The sequence below is a fragment of the Sorex araneus genome, chromosome 5, assembly GCF_027595985.1.
Source record: "Sorex araneus isolate mSorAra2 chromosome 5, mSorAra2.pri, whole genome shotgun sequence".
NCBI lineage: Eukaryota > Metazoa > Chordata > Mammalia > Eulipotyphla > Soricidae > Sorex > Sorex araneus.
Window position 1 is genome coordinate 73,718,252 of NC_073306.1, and position 22,850 is coordinate 73,741,101.

The following is a 22,850-nucleotide window of genomic DNA, read 5'->3' on the forward strand; positions in this document are numbered from 1 at the left end:
GGGATGTCAAAAGACCGTGTGGCTGCCCACCTAGGAGACGGTCAGACTTCTTTGTCAAGACCCTGAATAAATGGTTTGAGGCTATTTGTGTTCCTGGAGTGAGCAGATGCCAAGTTGGGCTGCATTGGCACGCGACAGGGACGAGTGGAGACATTACTGGCACCCACTCAAACAAATCGACGAACACCCGGATGACAAGTGATACAAGTGATATTCCACAAATGAGTGCAGTCATTCAACGTCTGTCCCTCTCTTTCTGACTCATTTCACTTAGTCTGATATTCTCCATGACCATCCACTTATAAGCAAATTTCATGACTTCATCTTTTCTTTTTTTTTTTTTTTTGCTTTTTGGGTCACACCTGGCGATGCACAGGGGTTACTCCTGGCTCTGCCTCAGGAATTATCCCTGGCCGTGCTCAGGGGACCATATGGGATGCTGGGATTTGAACCCAGGTCGGCCGCGTGCAAGGCAAACGCCCTACACACTGTGCTATCTCTCCAGCCCCTTGACTTCATCTTTTCTAACAGCTGCATAATATCCCATTGTATAGATCCACCAAAGATGGGTACTGGTTAAGATGACTTAACCAGTCATCTGTTTTTGGGCACTTGGGTTGTTTCCAGATTCTGGCTATTGTGAACAATGGTGCAATGAACATACGGGTGCAGATGTCATTTCTACTGTGCTCTTTTGCACCCTCAGGATATATTCCCAGAAGTGGTATTGCTGGGTCATATGGAAGCTAAATTTCTAGGTTTTTTTTACGAATGCTCACATTGTTTTCCATAAAGGCTGGACCAGATGGCATTCCCACCAACAAAGAAAAAGAGTTCTTTTCTCCCCACATCCACAACAGCACTGGCTGTTCTTGTTCTTTCAGATGTGTGCCAGTCTTTGTGGTGTGAGACGATATCTCGTTGTTTTGATTTGCATCTCCCTGATGATGAGCGATGTAGAGCATTTTTTCATGTGCCTTTTAGCCATTTTTATTTCTTTTTTGAGGAAGCTTCTGTTCATTTATTCTCCTCATTTTTGGATGGGATTGGGGGTTTTATTCTTGTACAATTCTACTAGTATCTTGTGTATCCTGGATATTAACCCCTATCAGATGGGTATTGGGTAAATATTCATTCTCATTCCGTGGGCTCTCTTTGTATTTTGGTCACTATTTCTTTGAAGGTGCAGAAGCTTTTTAGTTTAATGTAGTCCCATTTGTTTATGTTTGTTTCCACTTGCTTGGTCAGTGCTGTTTCATCCTTAAAGGTGTCTTTAGCTTCAATGTCATGGAGGATTCTGCCTACATTTTCCTCCATGTACCTTATGGATCCAGGTCTGATATTGAGGTCTTTAATGCACTTTGATCTGACTTTTGAGCTTGGCAGAGGTTAGATAGAGTCAGAGTTCATTTTTTTTTTTGCAAGTAGCTGTCCAGTTTTTCTAGCACCACTTGTTGAAGAGGTTTCCTTGTTCCACTTCACATTTTTTACTCCTTTATCAAAGATTAAGTGATCATATATTTGAGAGTCTGTGACAGAATATTCAACTCTGTTCTATTGGTCTGTTTCTAGTCCAATACCATGCTGTTTTAATTACTACTGCTTTGTAGTACAGTTTGAAGTTGGGGAAAGTGATGCCAGGCATATTTCCCCCCCCCCCACGGGTTGCTTTAGCTATTCACGAAGCTTTATTGTTCCATATGAATTTCAGGAGTTTTTTGCCTATTTCTTTGAAGAATATCATGGATATTCTTATATAGACCTCATTAAATCTGTATAGTGCTTTAGGGAGTATATTTATTTTGATAATGTTAATCCTCCCTATCCATTCAGGAATTACTCCTGGAGGTGCTAAGGGGACCATATGGGATGCCAGGAATCAAATCCAGGTCAGCCACATGCAAGGCAAGTGTCCTTCCTGCTGTATTTTATATATATATATACAGCCAACCCACCCCCTGCCAATTTCAGCATTTTATTTTACGGAAATTATCTATTTTAATGTTTCATTTCAATAAAGTTGAATCTTTTTTTCTCCTCTTTCCATCCCATCTTTTCTTTCTTTCCTTTCCTTTTTCCTATGGATAGCTTATGTAAAAAGTCTGAAAAGGGCAGGCTCTTCAGAGTTTTTCTCACACATGTATACACTCAACAAAATCTGTTTTCCTGCACTCAGTTTTACTTAACAATTTTATTAGTTTAGTTTAGGTATAGAGCTATAGTATTGTTTTAATTTATGGTATTGAAGTACAAAGTTACCACACACCACTGTCACCGAAAGGTCCATGATCCTCTACTCCTATTTCCACGGCACTTCTGGTTCTGTTTTCCTCCCATTCCACTGATAATAATAATCCCTCCAGTATTTTTTATTGAGAGCTATTGCAGGATACTGTTACCCACTCTAGCCACAACCCGTGCACTCCAGAACCTCAAACTATGCAGCTGTGTACATTCAGTCAACCTATTCACTTCCCCAAGTCTGTCACTCCCAAGTGTGTAATACAGTGTCCAAACTTTATTATGGGTTCATATTGTCCACATCCTTGATTTGTTTTGCCCACCACAAACAATTGAGATCATCCTGTATTTGTCCTTCTGTTTCTGGCTTATTTAGCTCAGCATGCCCTTTAATTCCACCCAGGTGTGTACCTCCAAATTCCGCAATACTTATATCCTAGTAAAAGCACACCCAATTAGATGGGAAAGTAACATAGAAGCCAAGTAAGCCCAATAAACAATAACAATGACACAGAAGACTCAACTAGCAATGAACAGTTCAGCAAACCCTCAGAAAGAACATAACAACCTCAGGGTGAGATATAAGAATTTTCACTTCAGCAAAATTTTCTTTTGTTGGAGTATTTTCTGGTATTTTCATTAGCCATTTAGTTGTAATGAGCAGTATAAAATAAATTATTTTGTGCCTGCTTAGGGGGCAGCCGTGGGAGGTGGGTGGCTGGGAAAATTCGGGCAATGTGGAGGGGAGGTCACTGGTGGTGAGATTCGTATTGGAATACTGAATGCCTGTAACAGTTGTATCGAAGTTGAACAACTTTGCAAACCATGGTGTTTAAATAAAGGAAAAAAGTAAAGAAAGAAAAACAATTGTTCCCATATCTTCCATAGAAACCAGTGCCCACCGTTAGTAAATCATACCAAACTATGGCTCATAAGGAAAGCACCCCACTTTGCCTCCTTTTACGTGGGAAGTTACCTGGCTTTGCATTTTCAGTTGTACAATTCTGAAATTGGGTGGAGAAATTCTGGTTTTCTTCTGCATGAGTATGACTAGTGTCAGATGGAATGCTGATAAGGAACTCTGAGCACCTAAGAAAGTGTCCTCTCATATAAAACGAAGACTCATAAAACTATAACTATGCAGGAATTTGGAAATGATTATGTTCACTTCTATTTTTCAGAGATTCAGAGTTATGAAGAAATTGAAATGCTTCATCCCAAATCACATGAAGGTCATACGCTGCAAAGTTTAGACTAGACCCTACACCTCTGACATAGTTTCTGCCTTTTCTATTGATGTTAGATTGGTTTAGGAACAAAGAGGAACAATATCAACTCTCTGGCCCTTGCACCTTAATTCCATAATGTATGAAGGAGTTTAGGTCAATGGTTCTTAACTCTGGATAAATACCAAGACCATTTAGGAAGCTTCTAAAATATACAGAGATGCCTAATCTCTAACTATATACCTTTAAAATGTTTGACCTTGGAGAAGGACAAAATATAATCATGTATATTTTTCTTCCTTTTGAGGGATTTTCAGGATAGTGAAAACCAACAATACTTGACCCTATAGTTCAGGACCCATGGTTCAGAGTTTAGGAGCAAAACCACACAGTGGTGCTTAGGCAGTGATGGGGGACACCATGTTACCCTGGCGGAGCTTGGGAATCAGTAGGGACATACCTGGCAGTGTCAGGGGATAAAGCTGGAGCCTCACATGTAATGGATGGACTCCACTCCTCTGAGCTATATCTCTGGCCTAAAATTTATCTTTAAATTCTCTGATATGTAGGCGAGATTCAGATCCACTCTTTTCTGCCCTCTTCATAATTTCTACCAATTTGGGGCATAAATTGGGAAAGGAGAAAGGAGGCAGCTTATACTTTCATGCTACTTCTGACTTCAGATCCCACTGAATTCTAATCATTTGGAGACCCAATTATTTTTCATGTGTATTCTTATAAAACATGTCAAACAGGGATCTCAGTCTTTTAATTGTTTAAAAAAATCTAAACCATTCACACAGGTTAATAGATTATCTTTAGGTGTGCTGCTTAAGTGCAGTAACATGAACACTTAAAATAAAATATTAGTGCTGGCATTTTTCAAAATATTGACAATTCTGCTGATGATGTTTAACACATGATAAACATCTTTTATTTTGTATGAGGTTTTTTTCCTGAAAAGACAATTTTAGAGAAAATTTAGCTCTTCATAAGCATTTGTACTTCCATAATCCAGAGGGATTCTCACGACTTTCTTTCATATGACAACTACTTCTCTGAAGTGAAAGCTATTTTATTCAATATGCTATTTAACTCAATATTTTACTCATTCTGAACGCAATGAGGTGGTATTTTCTGGTCAAGGAAATGGAAATTGCTGTTTGGAATGAATTCCCTTCCTCCTTCCTCAAATGCTAATATCGGAATTGATGGTTAGTGAATTTCTGACTATGATTCTCGGAGTGTAATCTATAAGTTTCCTGCAACAGAATTATGTGGAGGTTTATGAGTTCCTTTCCATTTTTCCTGAATAAGAATTTCTTGAAGAAAATATCATAAGTGGGCTGGAGCAATAGCATAGTGGGTAGGGCATTTGCCTTTCATGCGGCTGACCCAGGTTCAATTCCTCCGCCCTTCTCGGAGAGACTGGCAAGCTACCAATAGTATCCCACCTGCAGGGCAGAGCCTGGCAAGCTACCTGTGGCATATTCGATATGCCAAAAATCATAACAACAAGTCTCACAATGGAGATGTTACTGGTGCCCGCTCGAGCAAATCGATGAGTAATGAGATGACAGTGATACAGTGAAATGTCATAAATGAAATTGGTTTTTATTTTTTTCTTTTTCTGTTTTTGTTGTTGTTGGGGGTGCTTTCAAGCAGGTATCAGAAGATCTGGAGTACCTGGATACATAGCTGCTTGGTTTCTGTGGTGCTGGGAAGCACTACGGTCACCTTGATGATACTTGGGGGACTCCAGGTCCATACTTCCAGGAGTATTTAGGAGTCCTGGTAGTTCTCAGGGACCATGTGATGCTGGGGTTCTAACTCATGCTCCAGTCCATGCTAGGCATGCACCCATAGTTGCTAAACTATCTCCCTGGCCCCTTTTGGTATGCATTTTAAATGTGATACACACCTGCTATGATTCTTGAGTAAACAAATCATGAGAATAACTAATTTAGACAATTTGAATTAAATTAACATGTGCTTCACATTTAAAAATGCTATTATTGTAATCTATAATATACCTACTAGCTGTTAACCTATTCTGGGTTCCAAATACTTGACGGAGTGTGGGTGGGAAAGCAAATGAATTAGAAAAAGTACACAGAAAGGAAGCTGGAAGCTGAACAACTAGTAGGAGTCTGCCTATAACTTTCCCATTGTTTAGGCAAATGTCTACACCCAAATGGCATTAACACGTTGACACTGGTGTATGCCACTGGTATGTAGTTTAATTAACATAACTGTGCTAATGTCAAACTATTAAATAGAGACCCGTCAAAGTCTCATCAATAATGGTACTGAATCCAGGTAGGGCCCAGAAGAGGAACCCTACTGAGAAATTAGAAGTAGTGTCAGCAGTGGAGATTATAGGAAGCAAGTGACTGAGGACAGGAAGCTTGCATTAGGGCTCATACTATCGTCATGCTGCTTCAAGTCTGGCTGTGGGTCACTATTCCCCAGGTGAGTCATGTCTACCTCAAGTTAACAGTAGCGGGGGGGTCACAGCTAACACTTATTTGCTCAAGTAAACAGACTTAGCCTGGCAAGCCTACTGTCTGGTGCTAGCAAGCGGCCTGCCTTCCTTTTTAGCTACTAAGTTATGGACACTCAAATCCAGAGATGTACATGGTGACAAGGATGTCAGCTGCCTATCTAGTCTGGGTCACCAGGCAGGTGATTTTCTCCCTACAGACTGTAAATACTCCGCTGATAGGGTGCTACCAGGATCTGGTGAGACAGAGCCCTCAACTGCCATAGAGACCCTCCCAAAAGAAGTGCCTGATATCATGGGGCACTTATGACCTGAAGCATAGCCCTATGAAGTCCTCTGATTATGATCAATTATCATTGCTCAAACCAGGCTGATGTCAGCATGACATGCAATGTTAGGAACTATCAACTCTGGGCTAGAGTCTGGGTTTACTAAATCTCAGCACTGTATCTGCTACGGGGCATCACGTGTGACCACAAACCTCTAGCAAGTATCTTGTCCCACATAAATTCAGAGTTACTGGAAGTGATTCAATTTTTCAAACATAAGTCACTAGTAACTACTCAGACTCCACCCATAGATCTTAAGTAGCAACAGGCATGAGGAAGTGGTGGAGCAATTCATCTCATCCTCATGGGGACAAAATCTCCAAAAAATTTTCAAAAACAGTGGAAATTTCTAAACACTCTGAGGATTCATATTCAGTGACACAAAGAAATCAGTGGAAAATTTGTAGAAAATATGGAAAAAATCCAAATGGTCATAGAGTAAATATAGTAGATAGGGTGCTTGCCTTGCATGTAGCAGACCCAGATTTGATCCCCAGGACCACATTGGTCTCCTGAGTGCCATCAGGAGTAAACCCTGAGCACAGGAAATGTGGCTAAGTCCTGTATCACTGTCATCCCATTGCTCATCGATTTGTTTGAGTGGGCACCAGTAACGTCTCTCATTGAGAGACTTATTGTTACTGTTTTTGGCATATCGAATACACACGGGTAGCTTGCCAGGCTCTGCCGCGCAGGCTCAATACTCTGGGTAGCTTGTTGGGCTCTCTGAGAGGGGCGGAGGAATCGAACTTGGGTCGGCCTCTTGAAAGGTGAACACCCAACCATTGTGCTATCGCTCCAGCCCGCCCTCAAATTCTGAACAGAAATGAATGAGCTAGAGTACAATGGTGGGATTTGGCAGCTGAGTGTGAGAAGTGAAAAATAAAATCAGTGCTCTCAAGGACAAGTTAGAGGAAATAATCAGAAAAGAAAAAGCCAGAAAGATAACTCAATGGGCTGGGGTACATGCTTTGGTGCAGGAGGTTTATGTTCTTTCTGTGGCACTGAATGGTTGCCTGAGGGCTATCAGAAGCAATCTTTGAACAATGCACAAGGAGTAGTCTTGAGCACCACAAATGTGGTTCAAATCCCACCTCCTAAAGAAAGAGAAAAAAAATTCTAAAAACTGAAAAAACAAAAACCACCCCCCCACCCCAGCATGGTATTACATACACACATGTGCATATACATATACTGCTTCACAGCACACAGGAACATTTGCATCACAGGTATTCCAGAAAGAAAAGAAAGAGGAAGAATTGCCATTGATGAAATTAGAGCAGAGAAGTTTCCCAGTCTGAGAAGGGGAGGGCATGTCCTAAGTCAGGAAGACAGATGCTTTCCACATAAAATAAACCCACACAGAATAACAACACGACACACTTTATTCAAAGTAACAAGAATCAAGGAGGAAAACAGACATTAAAGGAAGCAAGAGAAAAACAAAAATTTCTATATAAGGGAGTCGCTATAATATTCACATCAGAGTTCTTAAATGAAACACTACAGTCAAAAGGAAATGGTCTTGAATGATAAAGTAATCTTGAATGGCAAAAAATTAAAGTCTTGAATGAGAATAAATCAAAATTTAAAAAATCATTAAAGTGATCATACTACAGCAAAGCATTTATACAGATTCAATGTAATTCCTATGCAAATTCTAATGAGATTCTTCAATCAAGGACAGAGAAAATACTCTACCAAAATTTGCATAGAACCAGGAAACTATCCTGAAAAAAAAGATGGGAGACATTGCATTTCCTGACCTAAGGTTATACTCTAAAGCTACAGTAATCAAAATACTGTATTATTCTATTCTAAGCTAGGATAAAATCAGATTTTTCAGGCCCATTTGAGACCCCAGAAATAGACCCTACAAGTACGGACAGTTAGGTTTTGACAAAGGAACTGGGTGTATGAATGAGAGCAAGAAAATCATCAAAATAATCGGTCTGGGAAAGCTAGTGAGCCACATGTGAAAAACCAAAATTAAACTTCTACCTCACATCTTATACAGGAGTTATTTCAAAATGGTTTTAAAAAAATCTCAGTATCAGAATTGAATTCATAGAATATATAGAGGAAAGCCAGGCAGAACTTTTCATGATAATATCTTCAAAGATCTCTTCAATAATCTGAATAAATTGAGAATGAAAATAAAAGCAAAAATAAATGGGTCTCCATAAAACTAAAAAGTTTCTGGACTGGCAAGAAAATTATCACTATAATGAAAAGTTATCCTACCAAATGGAAGAAAGTATTCACAAACCACATATCTGATGAAGAAAATATCCACAAACTATACAACTGATGAAGAAATAACATTCAAGATATATAAATAACTCACATAATTTAAAAACAACAAAAGAAACAACATCATCAAAAAATGGAGAGAATAGCTGAAAACACTTCTTTCAAGAAGAAATACAGATGATCAACAGGTATATGAAAAAGTGCTCGCCATTATTTATTATCAGGTAAATGCAAATAAAAATTACAATGAGAATCACCTCATATAAGTGAGTATGGCATCTATCAGTAAATCTGAAAATAAGCAGTGTTGGCAGGGGTGCAATGAGAAAAAGAAAACAAAAAAAGCAGAAAGCTGTTGTAATTTATGTATAAAGCTGCCTTTTACATTATAACCAGTGTCTGAGTAACACCAGGCCTAAACAATAACAACACACAATGAAATGAGAAAAAGATTTGGAAATATTCTTTATGATTGCTGGACTCATTAACGTTTTAGAAGAAAAAAATTAAGTAATTATTAGGAACAGGATGATACCAGTGAGATAGTTTTGCCAGAGGGTGGTAGCAAATTTAATTGATTTTCTTCTTTTTATTCACCTCCCACTTAGTTTTTTGGGAACTGAACCTAGAGCTTTCCACACTCAAGGCAGGTGCTCGACCACTGAGCAAGTTTCTGGCCCTACAAATTTACTTTCAAATAATTTTTGAAATCAGTGATGTGTCAGGTATGAAGAAAAGTTGGGAGAATAATTCCTGGTTAAAATGTCATTTCTAATTTAGCATCTATAGTTCTTTAAACCATATGCTTTACAAATCTTCAGCCAAGGAATAGGATACTCATCAACATCTAAGGCATTTAATACATGTGATTTCCACAGAGAAACAGTATTCCCAAACACATTTAGCCTCCTTCCAGCTCAACTGACATCCCTTCTAATCTCTTCAACATCAAGGACACAGGTGTTGGCATGGCTGAGAGTGTCACATAGTTCGGGCTGTGATGCCCCATTTGAGTCTCTGAGAGAGAAATCATCCTGGGTCTCATAGGCCAGCTCAACTCAGCCAAGAAGAAATGGAATACTCCTAGGGCTGGAGGGTTTGCAAATGTAAAAGTGATTTTTATTTTTTTATGTTTCATGAGTAGAAGATAAAGATAATAAATAATAAATGGAAAGGGGTAAAGGATAACGACTCAAAATTCACATGAGCCATGAATGCTGCCAATGGAAACTGAAGGGGGTGCCAGCTCCATTAGAGTCCTGCGAGCTTCCACATCAGCTGTTGAGCTGAGCTGTTGTCAGCTGAACTTGTCTGAGTATAGCTTAGTTCCGAAATTGGGAATCTAGGTCAGTAAAATCCAGTAAAAAACAAACTTTTGCTTTTCGATTTTCTTATGGTTTATTCCTATGTAGGAGGAGATGGCAACAGTTGAGTTCTTTTCACAGGGAGACTGTGAATTCTTTTCCAAAGATTCCACCTAAGGCATTCATTTCTGAGGAAGTCACTTCTGAAATCAAACCGTGCATCACTGTCCCCAGAGTCTAGCACAGTTCTTGGTGCAGGAGCTCTGTACATATTTTGCCTTTTTTTCCCCCCTTCAAGTCCATCTGTTTCAATTTTCTGTTCCTTTCTTAAAAAACCTCAACTTCTATACTAACTTTTCCATTTGCATAGTTACTTTTCTGGTCCAGACTTCCTCCCCGCACAACTCCCCTTTCCCACCCCGGCAAAACCCCTTGTATTTCTGGACTATGTGATGGCATCTAACTAGTTTGATGACAGATAATTTTGCTCCTGATAAAACATTACAGGCCTAATGCTTGGAAACTCTTACTGAAATAATATCTTCATCTTTTACACTTCTGCTAAAAATCTTTGAGTGCCTTTTTTTTTTCACTATCACGAATCACGAAATCACAAAATCCTGTTAATCACCGATTTCTCGGGCGGGCTCAGTAACATCTCATTTCGTCCTTTTCCTGAGATCTTAGAAGTCTATCTCGACTCGGCCCTCCTAACGGTGTTGCACTGGAGGCTCTTCAGAGTCAGGGGAATGAGATCCAGCTTGTTACTGGATTTTGCATATGAATACACCATGGGAAGCTTGCAAGGCTGTTCCATGTGGGCAGGAAACTCTCAGAAGATTGCCAGTTTCTCCCAGAGGGAGAAGTAGGCTAAAGATATCGCTTCTGAGAGCTTGCTTTTAAGTCTCTCTCTGGATGTTGGCTGTTGATGGGATTACACACACCTGGGTTCCTCTGCTGGTACCTTCATGCATGAGGCCGAACCTGTGTCTCTCCCTCTCCTCTCCTTTTTTTTACTATTCTCAGATAAATTCGATATGTCAAATACAGTAACAGTAACAATAACAGGTCTCATTCCCCTGACCCTGAAAAGAGCCTCCAATCATTGGCAAAAACAAGTAAGGAGAAGCTGCTAAAATATCAGGGCTGGGACAAATGGAGATGTTACTGGCACCCGCTCGAGCAAATCGATGAACAATGGAATGACAGTGATACAGTGATGTTCAGACAAAACCCCAGTTGTTCCTTGGTGCTTGGGCTGGTTCCAACTTAAATCTTGGACCTTAGTTCCATTTTTTGCTCTGTATTACATATTCCTTATTCTAGATTCTTTCTCTGTCTCTCTCTCTCTCTCTCTCTCTCTCCCTTTCTTCCTCCTCACCACTCAGAGGGTCTCCAAGTGTTGCTCAGGCTTGGTGCTCGACTCACAATTGTGTGAGTCGACCGGTGCAGAGTTTGGCATCCATGGTTTTGGTTCAGTGGTGTTGGCGGCCACCACTCTGTATCTCACACATACCTTGCATGCACCACCCTTTGAGCTATTTTCCTAACCACTAGTCATTGTATTTTTTTGAAAATTTTTTGAACTATCGTTTATATCACAGTGATCCCTAGGAGCACAGAGCCAGGAGTAAGCATTGAGTACTCCCAGGTATGCCCCGTCTCTCCAAGAAAGTGTGTGTGTGTGGGGGGGCGGGTACAGTGAGCCACTTTGGAACCATCTGCACCACTGATGTTTTATAACTCAATGCTTGCTACTGTCTGTCAAGTACCTGCAGAACCCTTACCACAGGGCCTTGACTGCCCACTGTGAAAAATCCAGTGTGAAGGAACCAAGTTTCTATTGCCTAGTGCAACAGAACCATCTTTATTTTGCTGGGGGAGAAGTTGAGCAGAGGAGAAGGGTCACATGTAGAGGGCAGCAGGCAGAACTGGAATAACAAATTTGGCGCATGTTTTAAATTTAAATTTTCTGCTTTGCTTTCATAGCCACGTTGACCATCTTATTGTAGACCCAAAGAAGGGCTTCTTTAAATTTTTCCTTTTGGAAGCCCTTTACATCTCTCGAATTTGTATGCATCCCCAAGTATAAAGGTCTATGAAATAAGGATACAAATTAAAAATTTATTGATAATAAATCATAAGGAAACTTATTTTAAAACTTTCTATAGAATAAAGATAAAGAGTTTCTAGCTTTCTATGGCAAAGGGCTAACTTGAATACTTTCTCTATTTTTGGTTTGTTTGTTTTTGGTTTCAGGGCTTCTTCTGGCTCTTCACTCAGGAATCACACCTGGTGGTGCTGCACAGGGGACATATTGGGTGCCCAGGGATCAGTTCCAGGTTGGCTACTTGCAAGGAAAGCACCCTACCCACTGGACTATCTCTCTGGCTCCTCCTTGTCTATTTTTACTGATAGTTGGAATATATCTGTTACCAATTCTGTGCAGAATCCTGCCCCTGTGCCAGATTGTCTTCACCAAGGCTCCCTCAGAGGGGGGTGCGTTGAGTTCCCGCCCCAAGCAGAGCCCTGGCAGCTGAAAACCTCCAGAACACAGCCACAGTCATGCTCAAAGCCACTCCCGACACGCTCAGATGAGCCTCACCCATGAAGGAACGGACAGAGGAACCCAGGTATGGGGGACCTGTGGCTGAGATCTCTAAGACTCCTCAGATCAGGACCGGGTCTCCTCCACCCAGATCCCCAGTTTTCCAGTAGCATAGCAGCCACACCCACAAACTGCCCCCGGGGCCATGTGATTTCATCAATGGCTAAGATCCAGAGACTATAAAACAAAGCTCCCAGAAGAGAACGATGCAGAATGTTGCATGGCAGAGCCTGCAAGCTACCTGTGGCATATTTGATATGCCAAAAATAGTAACAATATTTTTGTTCAGGGCCTCATTCCCCTGACCCTGAATGCATCAGGGACGAATGGAGACATTACTGACACCCGCTCAAGCAAATTGATGACCAATGGGATGACAGCGATAAAGTGATACCAACTCTGTTATCTAGGGCTTTGATTCTTCAGGCACACATTTTGGGAAGTTGCAGGAATTCTTAAATGCAGAGGCTCTCAACTTAGCCTGTGCACCAGAATTTAAAAAAAAATGTGACTACCTGTACTTAATCTACCCAGAAAGTGAGAATTTCCTGTAGCAGACCCAGAGCAGTATATTCCAGAAAGTCTCTTACCTGACTTTAAACTATACCTCTCATTAGGAGCACTAACTTCAGGAACATCCTTAGTAAGCAAGAATGTTATATTGAAAGGTTCCTATGAAGAATATTTGCTTTTCTGAACCCCCATTTACAACAACTCCAAGAATTTGTTGAACACCTTTAAAAAAATCTCATTGTACAATGAGTAGCATTTAAAGTGCATTTTCTGGGGCTGAAGCAATAGTACAGCAGGTAGGGCATTTGCCTTGCACGCGGCTGACCCAGGTTCAAACCCTTGAACCTCATATAGTTCTTGGAGCCTGCAGGGATGATCCCTGAACAGACCCAGGACCCAGGAGTAAGTCCTAAGTATCACCTAATGTGGCCCAAAAACAAACAAATAAAAAAAAACCCCAAAAATCAAAAGACAAAAAATGTATTTCCCCCCCTTATCCAACTTTTCTTGAAAGCTCCCCACCCTTCAAAAACAAAAACAATGACAATCCAAAACAACAAAAACCCAACAAGCACACATTCCCTTTCTTCTACTTAGCCAATTTTGCTTTGGGATTAGGGTTGAAACTCACAAGGCTGTTTGATCTCACATCCTCAGATTAATTATTGCCCTATTGTGCCAAAGCATTTTATCTTGGCCACCCTAACATTGTTGGCATACAGCTCTGGGAATATTGTCAGATGAGATAACTGCTGCCAAAAAAGAAGCATAAACAGCTGTTAAATCCTCACTGACTGTTTGGTTTTGTGTTTTTATTTCTTAATTCAGGCATGGTAGGTTAATATTTTTTTTTTAATTTTGTGGATCTAGGAACTATAATTGGAACAGAAACCATATAAGAATGAATTAGGGGCTGGAAAGATAGCACAGTGAGTAGGAACTTGCCTTCCACATGAACTGACCGGGGTTTGACCCTTGGCATCTCATATGGTCCCTGATCACCGTCAGAAATAATTTCTGAGTGTAGAGCCAGGAGTAACCCCTAAGCACCAGCAGGTGTGGCCCCAGACAAAGCAAACAAAACAAAACGACCCAAACAAAAACAACAAAATAGACTTGCATTGGAATCACCAAAATGCCTGTGACCACACAAATGAAAATGCAAAGCATTTTTCATTTCTGTCAACCAGCTAATAGTAGCTAGCTTTTCACTATGCTATTTGGATTTTGCTATTGCTGTACTGGTTGTCACTAAAGGAAATTCTAGGCCAAAAAAGAATAAAAGAAAAAAGACATTAAGAGATTTCCATTTTCCTTTTTTGATATAAGTCCATCTATAAAATAATATGGAGATTTTTGGACAAAAAAATCAATGCTAAAGCTGAGTTAGAACGGGAGAAACACCGTCTGAGTGCCCATTATTACAGAGCCAGTCATTCAAAGCAGAAAACAGAGACATGTTATGCAATTTAAATTAGATGCCAAGAAGCTCATGTTTTCATTCAAGAAATCTTACAAATGAAATTTTAGCTATTTCAGGAAGTAGCCAAGAAACCTAAAAGACATTTCCATCAAGATGCATGAGCACTTTCATTTAAAATGTCATCGAGGCTTGTTCTTCAAGCCTCAGTTCTCCCTTGGACTGTACTTCCTCTCTTTCTCTTTCTATATTTCTAAGGAAGTTTCAATAAAAATTAGCTTGTTTCACAAAAAATAAAATAAAATATCAAGTCTCCTGGGATTTCACTTCCAGTTCTATTTACATCACAAAGACATGGTGAAAAATCTTAAATAATGTGTTCCTTAATATGAGAAAAAAAGAGAAAAGAATAATTTCCCCCCTCTTGTTTATCTTTTTGTGAAAGCTCCCACCCCTCAAAAACAAAAACAATGACAAAAACAAAACCCCAACAAACACACTTTCCTTTTCTTCTATTTAGTCAATTTTGCTTGGGGATTGGGGTTGAAATTCCAATACTTTAGTACTTTAGCATTTTAGTATTTAGTACTCAAATACTTCAGTATTTCTATTAAAAGTATTTTAGGGGCCGGAGCGATAGCACAGCGGGTAGGGTGTTTGCCTTGCACGCGGCCGACCCGGTTTGATCTCCGGCATCCCATATGGTCCCCCAAGCACTGCCTGGAGTAATTCCTGAGTGCAAAGCCAGGAGTAACCCCTGAGCATCGCTGGGTGTGACCCAAAAAGCAAAAAAAAAAAGTATTTTAAAATAATAATTCATGGTGATATATAAGAAAGGACACACACCCTCACACACGCGCGCGCGCACACACACACACACACACACACACACACAAACACACACATGCCAGCAGGACGAATGGAACCATTTCTGCTGGGGTTGGAAAGTGAGGTGGTTCCCCTGCTGCCCTGCCAGCAGATGGCACAGCACCCCAGCCCTTCAGTACTGCAGGCCAGGAGTACTGGGAGGGCAGCAGCTTCATCCCCTTTCAAACTTTCAGCTAAGTCTCCCGCCCGCCCTCCCCTTTCCTCTCTCTTCCTTCCATCTTTCCTTTCTGCTCTCCCTCATCCTTCTTTTCTCTCTACTTCACTCACAGATGACAAAGAACTTAATGCTACAAAAGGACTGAGATAAAAATCATGACTGGGAGTCTGTGCTGAGGTCAGGAATTGCAACCTGCTTTCCTGGGACCGAGAGCATGCAACTAATGAAGGTTGCTGGAGAGAAAGTAGGTTTTGGATTTTAGACAAAGGATGAGAGAGATGTAGTGTATAATGATTTAAAACTCTATTTCTCTCTTTTCCTCTCCCAACCTCATTGAGGTCCCTCAGCACTGTCACTGTCACTGTCATCCCTTTGCTCATCAATTTGCTTGAGCAGGCACCAGTAAGGTCTCTCTCCATCGTGAAACTTGTTGTTACTGTTTTTGGCATATTGAATATACCACGGGTAGTGTGCCAGGCTCTGCCATGCGGGTGAGATACTCTCGGTAGCTTGCCGGGCTCTCTGAGAGGGGCAGAGGGATCGAACCTGGGTCAGCTGTATACAAGGCAAATGCCCTACTCGCTGTGCTATCGCTCCAGCCCAAGATACCTCATCAGCCAGTAAAATGTATATATTTAAGGTGTACAAGGGCTGGGAGTGGGAATTGAGAGAATTGGGATGTTTGTCAAGGGCTACAAAATTTATCTTTTTTTTTTCTTATTGGGGCCAAGAAGATGTACAATACAAGCTAGTGTCAATTCCTGGCACCAAAAGAACAATAATGACAATATAATACCCCCCCCCCACCACCACCAAATTGCTAGTCTCTGGAATAGAGGCATTGTGCACAAGGTAAAGCAAGAATTTGAGAGTTGGATATTTAGAGCTATTGGAAAATTATTTCTGTAACTTAATCAAAGTCTACTTGCAACAATGCCGCTTATACTCCCAATAGTGCCGGGGACCAAATTTAAGGTCTCATACTTGTGAGCTATTTGCTTTATCACTGTAGTAAAATACATAGACTTCTTGTTTTCCTAAAGTATTCCCCGATCTATCTGCGACCAGCATAGTTTTTTGCTTGTTGTTTAAAGTTCAATGCATAAAATAATAGAATATGTATTATTTGGAGATCAACTTCTTTTGCCTGAATTAAGTTTGTGAACAGAAGTTCCAATTATACAGCAGCTGGAATGATGATTTTCTTCGAGAAGACGAGCATTCTGGATGTAAGAGTCCCAGTAGGTGTATAGTGCCCATGCGTGTTAATTAATGTTTAATTTTTTTTATAGCTAGAGGTAAGGATGAAGGTGGGAGTAGCCCAAAGGCCTGAGAAGCAAATGAAACAAAGCATGGGAGAAAAAGCATGGGGGGAAAGGGCGTTTTTTCCTTAAAGATGGATTTTGCTAAGATAATAGCATTTCTTGCATTATACTGGATTTTAAATATCCTTAGGAATTCAGAACAACCTGGCTTCTAATACATTGGCTATTGCAGTTGTAAAATGCAATAATAAGTCCTTTCTTCCTTCTCTGTATTACATGTACTGTGTTAAATGTGTATGCAAGGTCCCCTGTATTCGTGGCATTCTGGATGTTTTAGCAGACAGTTGCTAGCCTTTCCAGTCAAATTCATTTAAAGAGACATGTCCACTATTCAATGTAATATATCCAAAAGAACTCAATATACTACTCAACAATCTAGACAGACATCATAACTTTTCCAAATAACTCATTTCATTAATCCAAAATGGACTGCAACCCATTACAAGGATTTCAAATGCATTAAGATTTTACCAGAAATCCTTGGGCTCTCAACTTTGTAGATAGTAGTTTTCAGACTGTGAAGCAAGCAAGTCCCTAGCAAACAGAGATCTATGTGGGAAGTTATCAAGTTTTCAGTAAATGGCACAATTCACTGCTGTTTAAATGCTTTCTCCTCCTGAGAGAACCCCAGCACCGGTTGTCTTTCTAGAAACTTCTCCAGAAGTCTAGACTTCTGAGGCTTCTCTCTAGAGGCAAGACTAGAAAAGAAGGGTTGCAAGGGAAAAATGTTTATCTGGGTAGACTTACATTTTCCCTGAGACAGGTGAGATTCTGGAAGCCAGCAAAAATTAGGATGAGAGAAGAAATAGGGAGCTCAGCCAAAACCAGTCATAGCAAAGTAATTAGAAAAAATTTTGCATTATAAAATGAATGACTGCCATGAGACTGACAATTGGGAAAAATCAGGGCAGACTATCTGATTCTGGAACTCAGAACCTATTTACAATAGCTAGTTTTACCAGTTTTCAGCATTTTAGCCTGTGAAATAGAGAAAATAAAATTGATATGCTTACATTACCTATACATGACATACTTGTATCCATTTCTCTTTTTGCCTGTCCACATCAGAATTCATAGCTCCAAATTAGTAGGTCTTTCCCAATACTAATTCTATTGATTGCTCTAATTAGAACCCCAAAACTGTTTAAAAAATAATAGTACATTAAATTTTAATTTGGTCAAACCACTTATTTCTGGTCAGAGAACATGGCTCATGGAGATCTTATTTTTCAGTACATTTTGTCCACTTGCCTTCACTGAAAGATAAAAAAGATCTCTCTGATGCTAGGGTCGTGGCAGGTGGGCCTTTGACTTCACCACAGGCACATGGTTCAAGGAAGCACATTTGCTGATAAAAAAATACAATTTCCAAAGAATGCTTTTCAGTGAGGATTATTTATAGCTTGAGAGATAGAAAGTTTCAAGTATAGAGTGACAATCGTTAACACTAACTTGAATCAACTCTACATGAAGAGAGTTTATAAAGTCCTCACAGGATGCTCTAAAAATATGGCCCATTGAAAATGGAACTGGAAGATAAATGGGGAACTGGCAGTGAACTGCAAAGACATACAATGGGCTCAGGGTTTGGCTGCTGTTTTCCAGGTCACTAGTGATCTTTTTTATTTCTGGTTACTGTTTTCTTCTTCCCGCATTTCCTTCAAAGGGAATGATGGTTCAACATCTCTGAGGCAATCTGACTATTCTGCTTAGAGTCCAATGAGTAATGAGGTCCCTGAGATAAACATCTTTATCCTTGTTTTAAAATTCCTACAGCTTCAGAATTTGCCTGTACCAAGCAGCTATATCCAGGCTCTCACAAATATGTATTTTGTTGGGCTGCAGAGGTAGTACTGGCAGAGGTAGTACCAACAAGGTGCTTGTCTCACACGAGGCTGCCTCCAGCACAACATATTGTCCCCGAACACTGCTGGGAATGATACTAGAGCACACAGGTGGGAGTAAAGACTGCTGGGTGTGGCACCTCTTATCACCAAATGTACTTGCTCAGTCTTCACTTATATCATGTCCCTACCTGGAACACTCCTTAATTTCAGGATGATTTATAATCCACATTTAGTACCATTTTCTCTTCTAAGCTTTCTCTCAGTATGTAGTCCTTGGAGTATTCTATCCTTTCTTCAGAATAGCAGTTAAAGCTATGTTTCATATCTGGTAGTACTGATACATGATATTAACTCTTTGTTAAATGTTAGTTTCTCCAGACTATTTGAATTAGGATTTAGTCTACTCAGAATGGTATATGGACCCAGTCGTCTTTATCTTTTTTTTTTTTTTTGCTTTTTGGGTCACACCTGGTGATGCACAGGGGTTACTCCTGACTCTGCATTCAGGAATTACTCCTGGCGGTGCTCAGGGGACCATATAGGATGCTGGGAATTGAACCGAGGCCAGCTGCGTGCAAGGCAAACACCCTACCCGTTGTACTATCACTCCAGCCCCAGTTTCTCTAATTTTCTTATTCAGAAGTGACTATTATTACCAATTTACACCAAGGCTCAGAATATTATCTTTAACTTGTAATCAATTTTGTAATACATCAGGCCCACCCAGCTGCCATAAAGAGACACCACAATTAATCCTTAAAAAGAAAAGCAATCTTGTGAGATTCCCTGAATGACATCATTTATCAAATGTTTATTTTCATGACACCATTTTTCCTACATGCATTAAAAAAAAGTTGATAAGACCTTCCAGATATGTGGAACAAAAGATACTGTAAAGGAAACAGAAATGGCCACAAGGATACAAATAAAATTTTGAGACAAACTCAAATTTGTCAACAATTATTTTTAAAAAAGGCAACCAAAAATACAGTTTAAGAAAAATGGAGTGAAATGGAGTTTGTTTAGCCGACTAAAGAAATTGTAGATAAAGCAGAAGAGGAACTGCACCAAGCTAAGTATTGATATAGAAGAGAAAATATGGAAAGGGCAGGGCCAGAGAGATAGCATGGGGAAAAAGGCACTTGCCTTGCACCATGGCAATCCCAGACACCACATACTGTCCTCTTAGTGTCACCAGGGTCATTCTTATGCACAGAGCCAAATAGCCCCTAACAACTACCCACTGTGTCTTAAAGAAAAATCTACTTTGGGACACATGGATTTCCTCTCTCTGCCTAAGCAGAATTCTGTCTTTGGTTATTTACTTAGTCATGGATTCTACTGAGTGGGAATCGTCTGAGAGGAAGAAGAAGGGATATTCATTCCAGGTCACCAATTAGTATTGTGAATGGAATAGTCATTTGATCTCTCTTTCTCATTGATTGCATAATAAAGATAATACCACTTTCCTCATTCCTTTATTAATTCACCAGAAATTTGTTCAGGGCCCACCATAGGCCAAGCACAAAGGCACATAGTGAGCAAAGCAGACATGGTCTTTGCTTCACTGGAGAGTCCAATTTTTCTCATAGGATTATTAGTTTCAGAGAAGAAATGTGCCTTTGAACCTCAAAGCACTATACGGTGGAGTGTCTTCAACTTCCACTTTTGATCTATCTGGGCAAGTAATTTTTCAAAACTTTACTGTTCTCATCTGTGAAATTAAGCTTTGTCCTAAATTCTTACGCTTGTTTTTGGGCCGTACAGGAGTAGTACTCGGGGCTACTCCAGGCTCTGTGCTCAGGGGTCACTTCTGGTCTTGTTCTGGAGACCAGGAGGTGTTGAAAATTGAACCACAGTCTCTTGCATGCAACGCACGTATTCCAGCCTATTGAGCTATCTTTCTAGTTCCATAACCTAAAACGCAAGCATTCAAAGTGCAAACGAAGAAGCTGAGATTCTTAAGTACTTCTGAATTATGGCTTCCTAAAAGATTATTAGGAAACTGTTCAGCTGTTAAAAAAAAGGGGGGGGATGCAAACAACATAACACCCCCTGTGTACCAACAACTTGACATAAGATAGAAAACATTATGAGAAGCTCTATTAGTGACATGTCTTCCTTTTCCACAGAGGAAACAGCTGTGACTGTGATAAATTTGGCACTTTATTATTCTGAGTCTGGGCCTCTCTGGGTAACTTGCCATGAGTAAGAATGGCTCACCATGAAGAGTTCTTCCTATACTTAGGGGTTTCTGGTTTCTGATGAATGTAAGGTAAGGAGAGAGCACATCAGAGCTCAAGTACCAGCCTACTCACTTTTTGCCCCCTCAACTGAAGTTTACCCCGATGACAATGTTAGACAAGCCATGCAGTAGCCCCCGCCCTCTGCCCTGCTAACCCCTGCTGCCTTTAGAAGGGGTAGTATTAATATATTTACCTTGAGAGCCTTTTGTGCAGATTCACTGGATCCAATTGCAATTAGGTTAGGCCCAGCCATGCTGCAGAAACTCTTCAAATGCAAAGCATCAATTACTGGGACTGTGGAGACGGCATAGTCCTATGGATATGATAGAAACACCGCATTTTGGCATTGCAGAAGAATTATACTGATTAAAGCCTATCTGAAAAATGCAACTACTTCTCTGGAGGTTGTCAGGTATCCTGAATACCTAGGAAAAAAAAACACAACCTAGATACCCACATGGGGCTGGAGCAATAGCACAGCGGGTAGGGCTTTTGCCTTGCATGCAGCCTACCTGGGTTGGATTCCCAGCATCCCATATGGTCCCCTTGAGCACCGCCAGGAGTGATTCCTGAGTGCAGAGCTAGGAGTAAACCCTGAGCATCGCAGGGTGTGACCGAAAAGCAAAAAAAATAAAAATAAAAATAGATACCCACATGTTTTGCTTTTTGCAGAACAATCTTATAAAGAAAGTACAAAGCCTCTTCCTAGGGCCAGGCGAGTTTCCCTCCCCACCCCAACAGAGTCCTGGCAGCTGGAAACCTCCAGAACTCAATCACTACCATGCTCATGGCTGCTCTTCATAGGCTCGGACAGGCTTCACCCATGAGTGAATTGGCTGTATAATTGTATTCTAAATTTTAGAATTCCCGGACTGGGCAGACGCTCAACCTTTCCTACTCTACACAACTGATGTACCAAGAGTAGCACAACATTTGATGGGGTTTAAGAGACATGTCTATAATCTCTTATACAAGGGCTTAATGGCCCCAGGATGAAATACAACAATCTTAATACACTTCCCTCTAAGGAAACTTTATTGGACCACTTTTGGCGAATTATTCATAGCAAGCAATACAAAATTAATGGTGTTGGTTCTGCTTTGGGGGCACAGTTTGGGATTTGGGGTGGAAATATTCGAAATATGGTGGTGAGAAAGTGCAGTGCTGGGTGGGATTGGGGTTTGAATATTAAACATAATGAATTATTGTGAGCAACTATAAAAATAAAATTAAATGTAAAAAACCAATAAAAGCCTCCTCTTAGACATATGGTTGTGTCAACAGCTTTGCTGGCTGTCTGATTTGCAGCTTCACTACTCTGGGTGTGTGTGAATAGCGCGTTGTAGGCTGAGTCTCAAACTCTTCTTGGGGATGAGAGCTTCCTGAGCATTTTATTCCTTCCTAAGTAGTCTGGTAAGCCAATTTATTCATATAAGTCAATCAAGTAAAGAAATTTTCACGTGGAATAACTTGCACAGCTTTCATAGTTAGTAAGCGTAGGTGACTCCTGATTTTGATCTGAAAAATACACGTTTTATGTCAGAGAAAATTGAGTATATAATAAAACAATCATCAACTTCACCAAAAAATACCTCTCACTCAGGTGGTTGTGGGGTTATATGCTGTGAAGAAACAAAGAAATTTACAATGACTTCATGGCAACTGTGGGAGTCCAATGAAGCCTATGCAATAAGAAATCAGAACTTGGTGATTTCTAAAACATTTATTTTTTTATTTTTAAAAATTTATTTATTTATTTAGTTTTTTGCATCACACTTGGTAATGCATAGGGGTTACTCCTGGCTCATGCACTCAGAAATTAATCCTGGTGGTGCTTGGGGGACCATATGGGATGCTGGGAAACGAACCCGGGTCGGCCACGTGCAAGACAAATGCCCTCCCCACTGTGCTATCACTCCTGCCCAGATTTCTAAAACATTTAGCAACAAAACATTTGAGGAATTTATTTGGCATGCTGGTGACATTAAAT

General features: G+C 40.3%; 1 protein-coding gene across 1 annotated transcript in view; it reads right to left on the minus strand.

Moving 5' to 3' along the window:
* The window catches only part of DDAH1 (dimethylarginine dimethylaminohydrolase 1), a 161,923-nt gene that overhangs the window by 25,788 nt on the left and 113,285 nt on the right, over positions 1-22,850 (minus strand). The window contains exon 4 of the mRNA XM_004603311.2: positions 21,054-21,173. Within this exon, the coding sequence (XP_004603368.2) occupies positions 21,054-21,173 (120 nt within the window). The remainder of the gene's footprint in view (positions 1-21,053; positions 21,174-22,850) is intronic.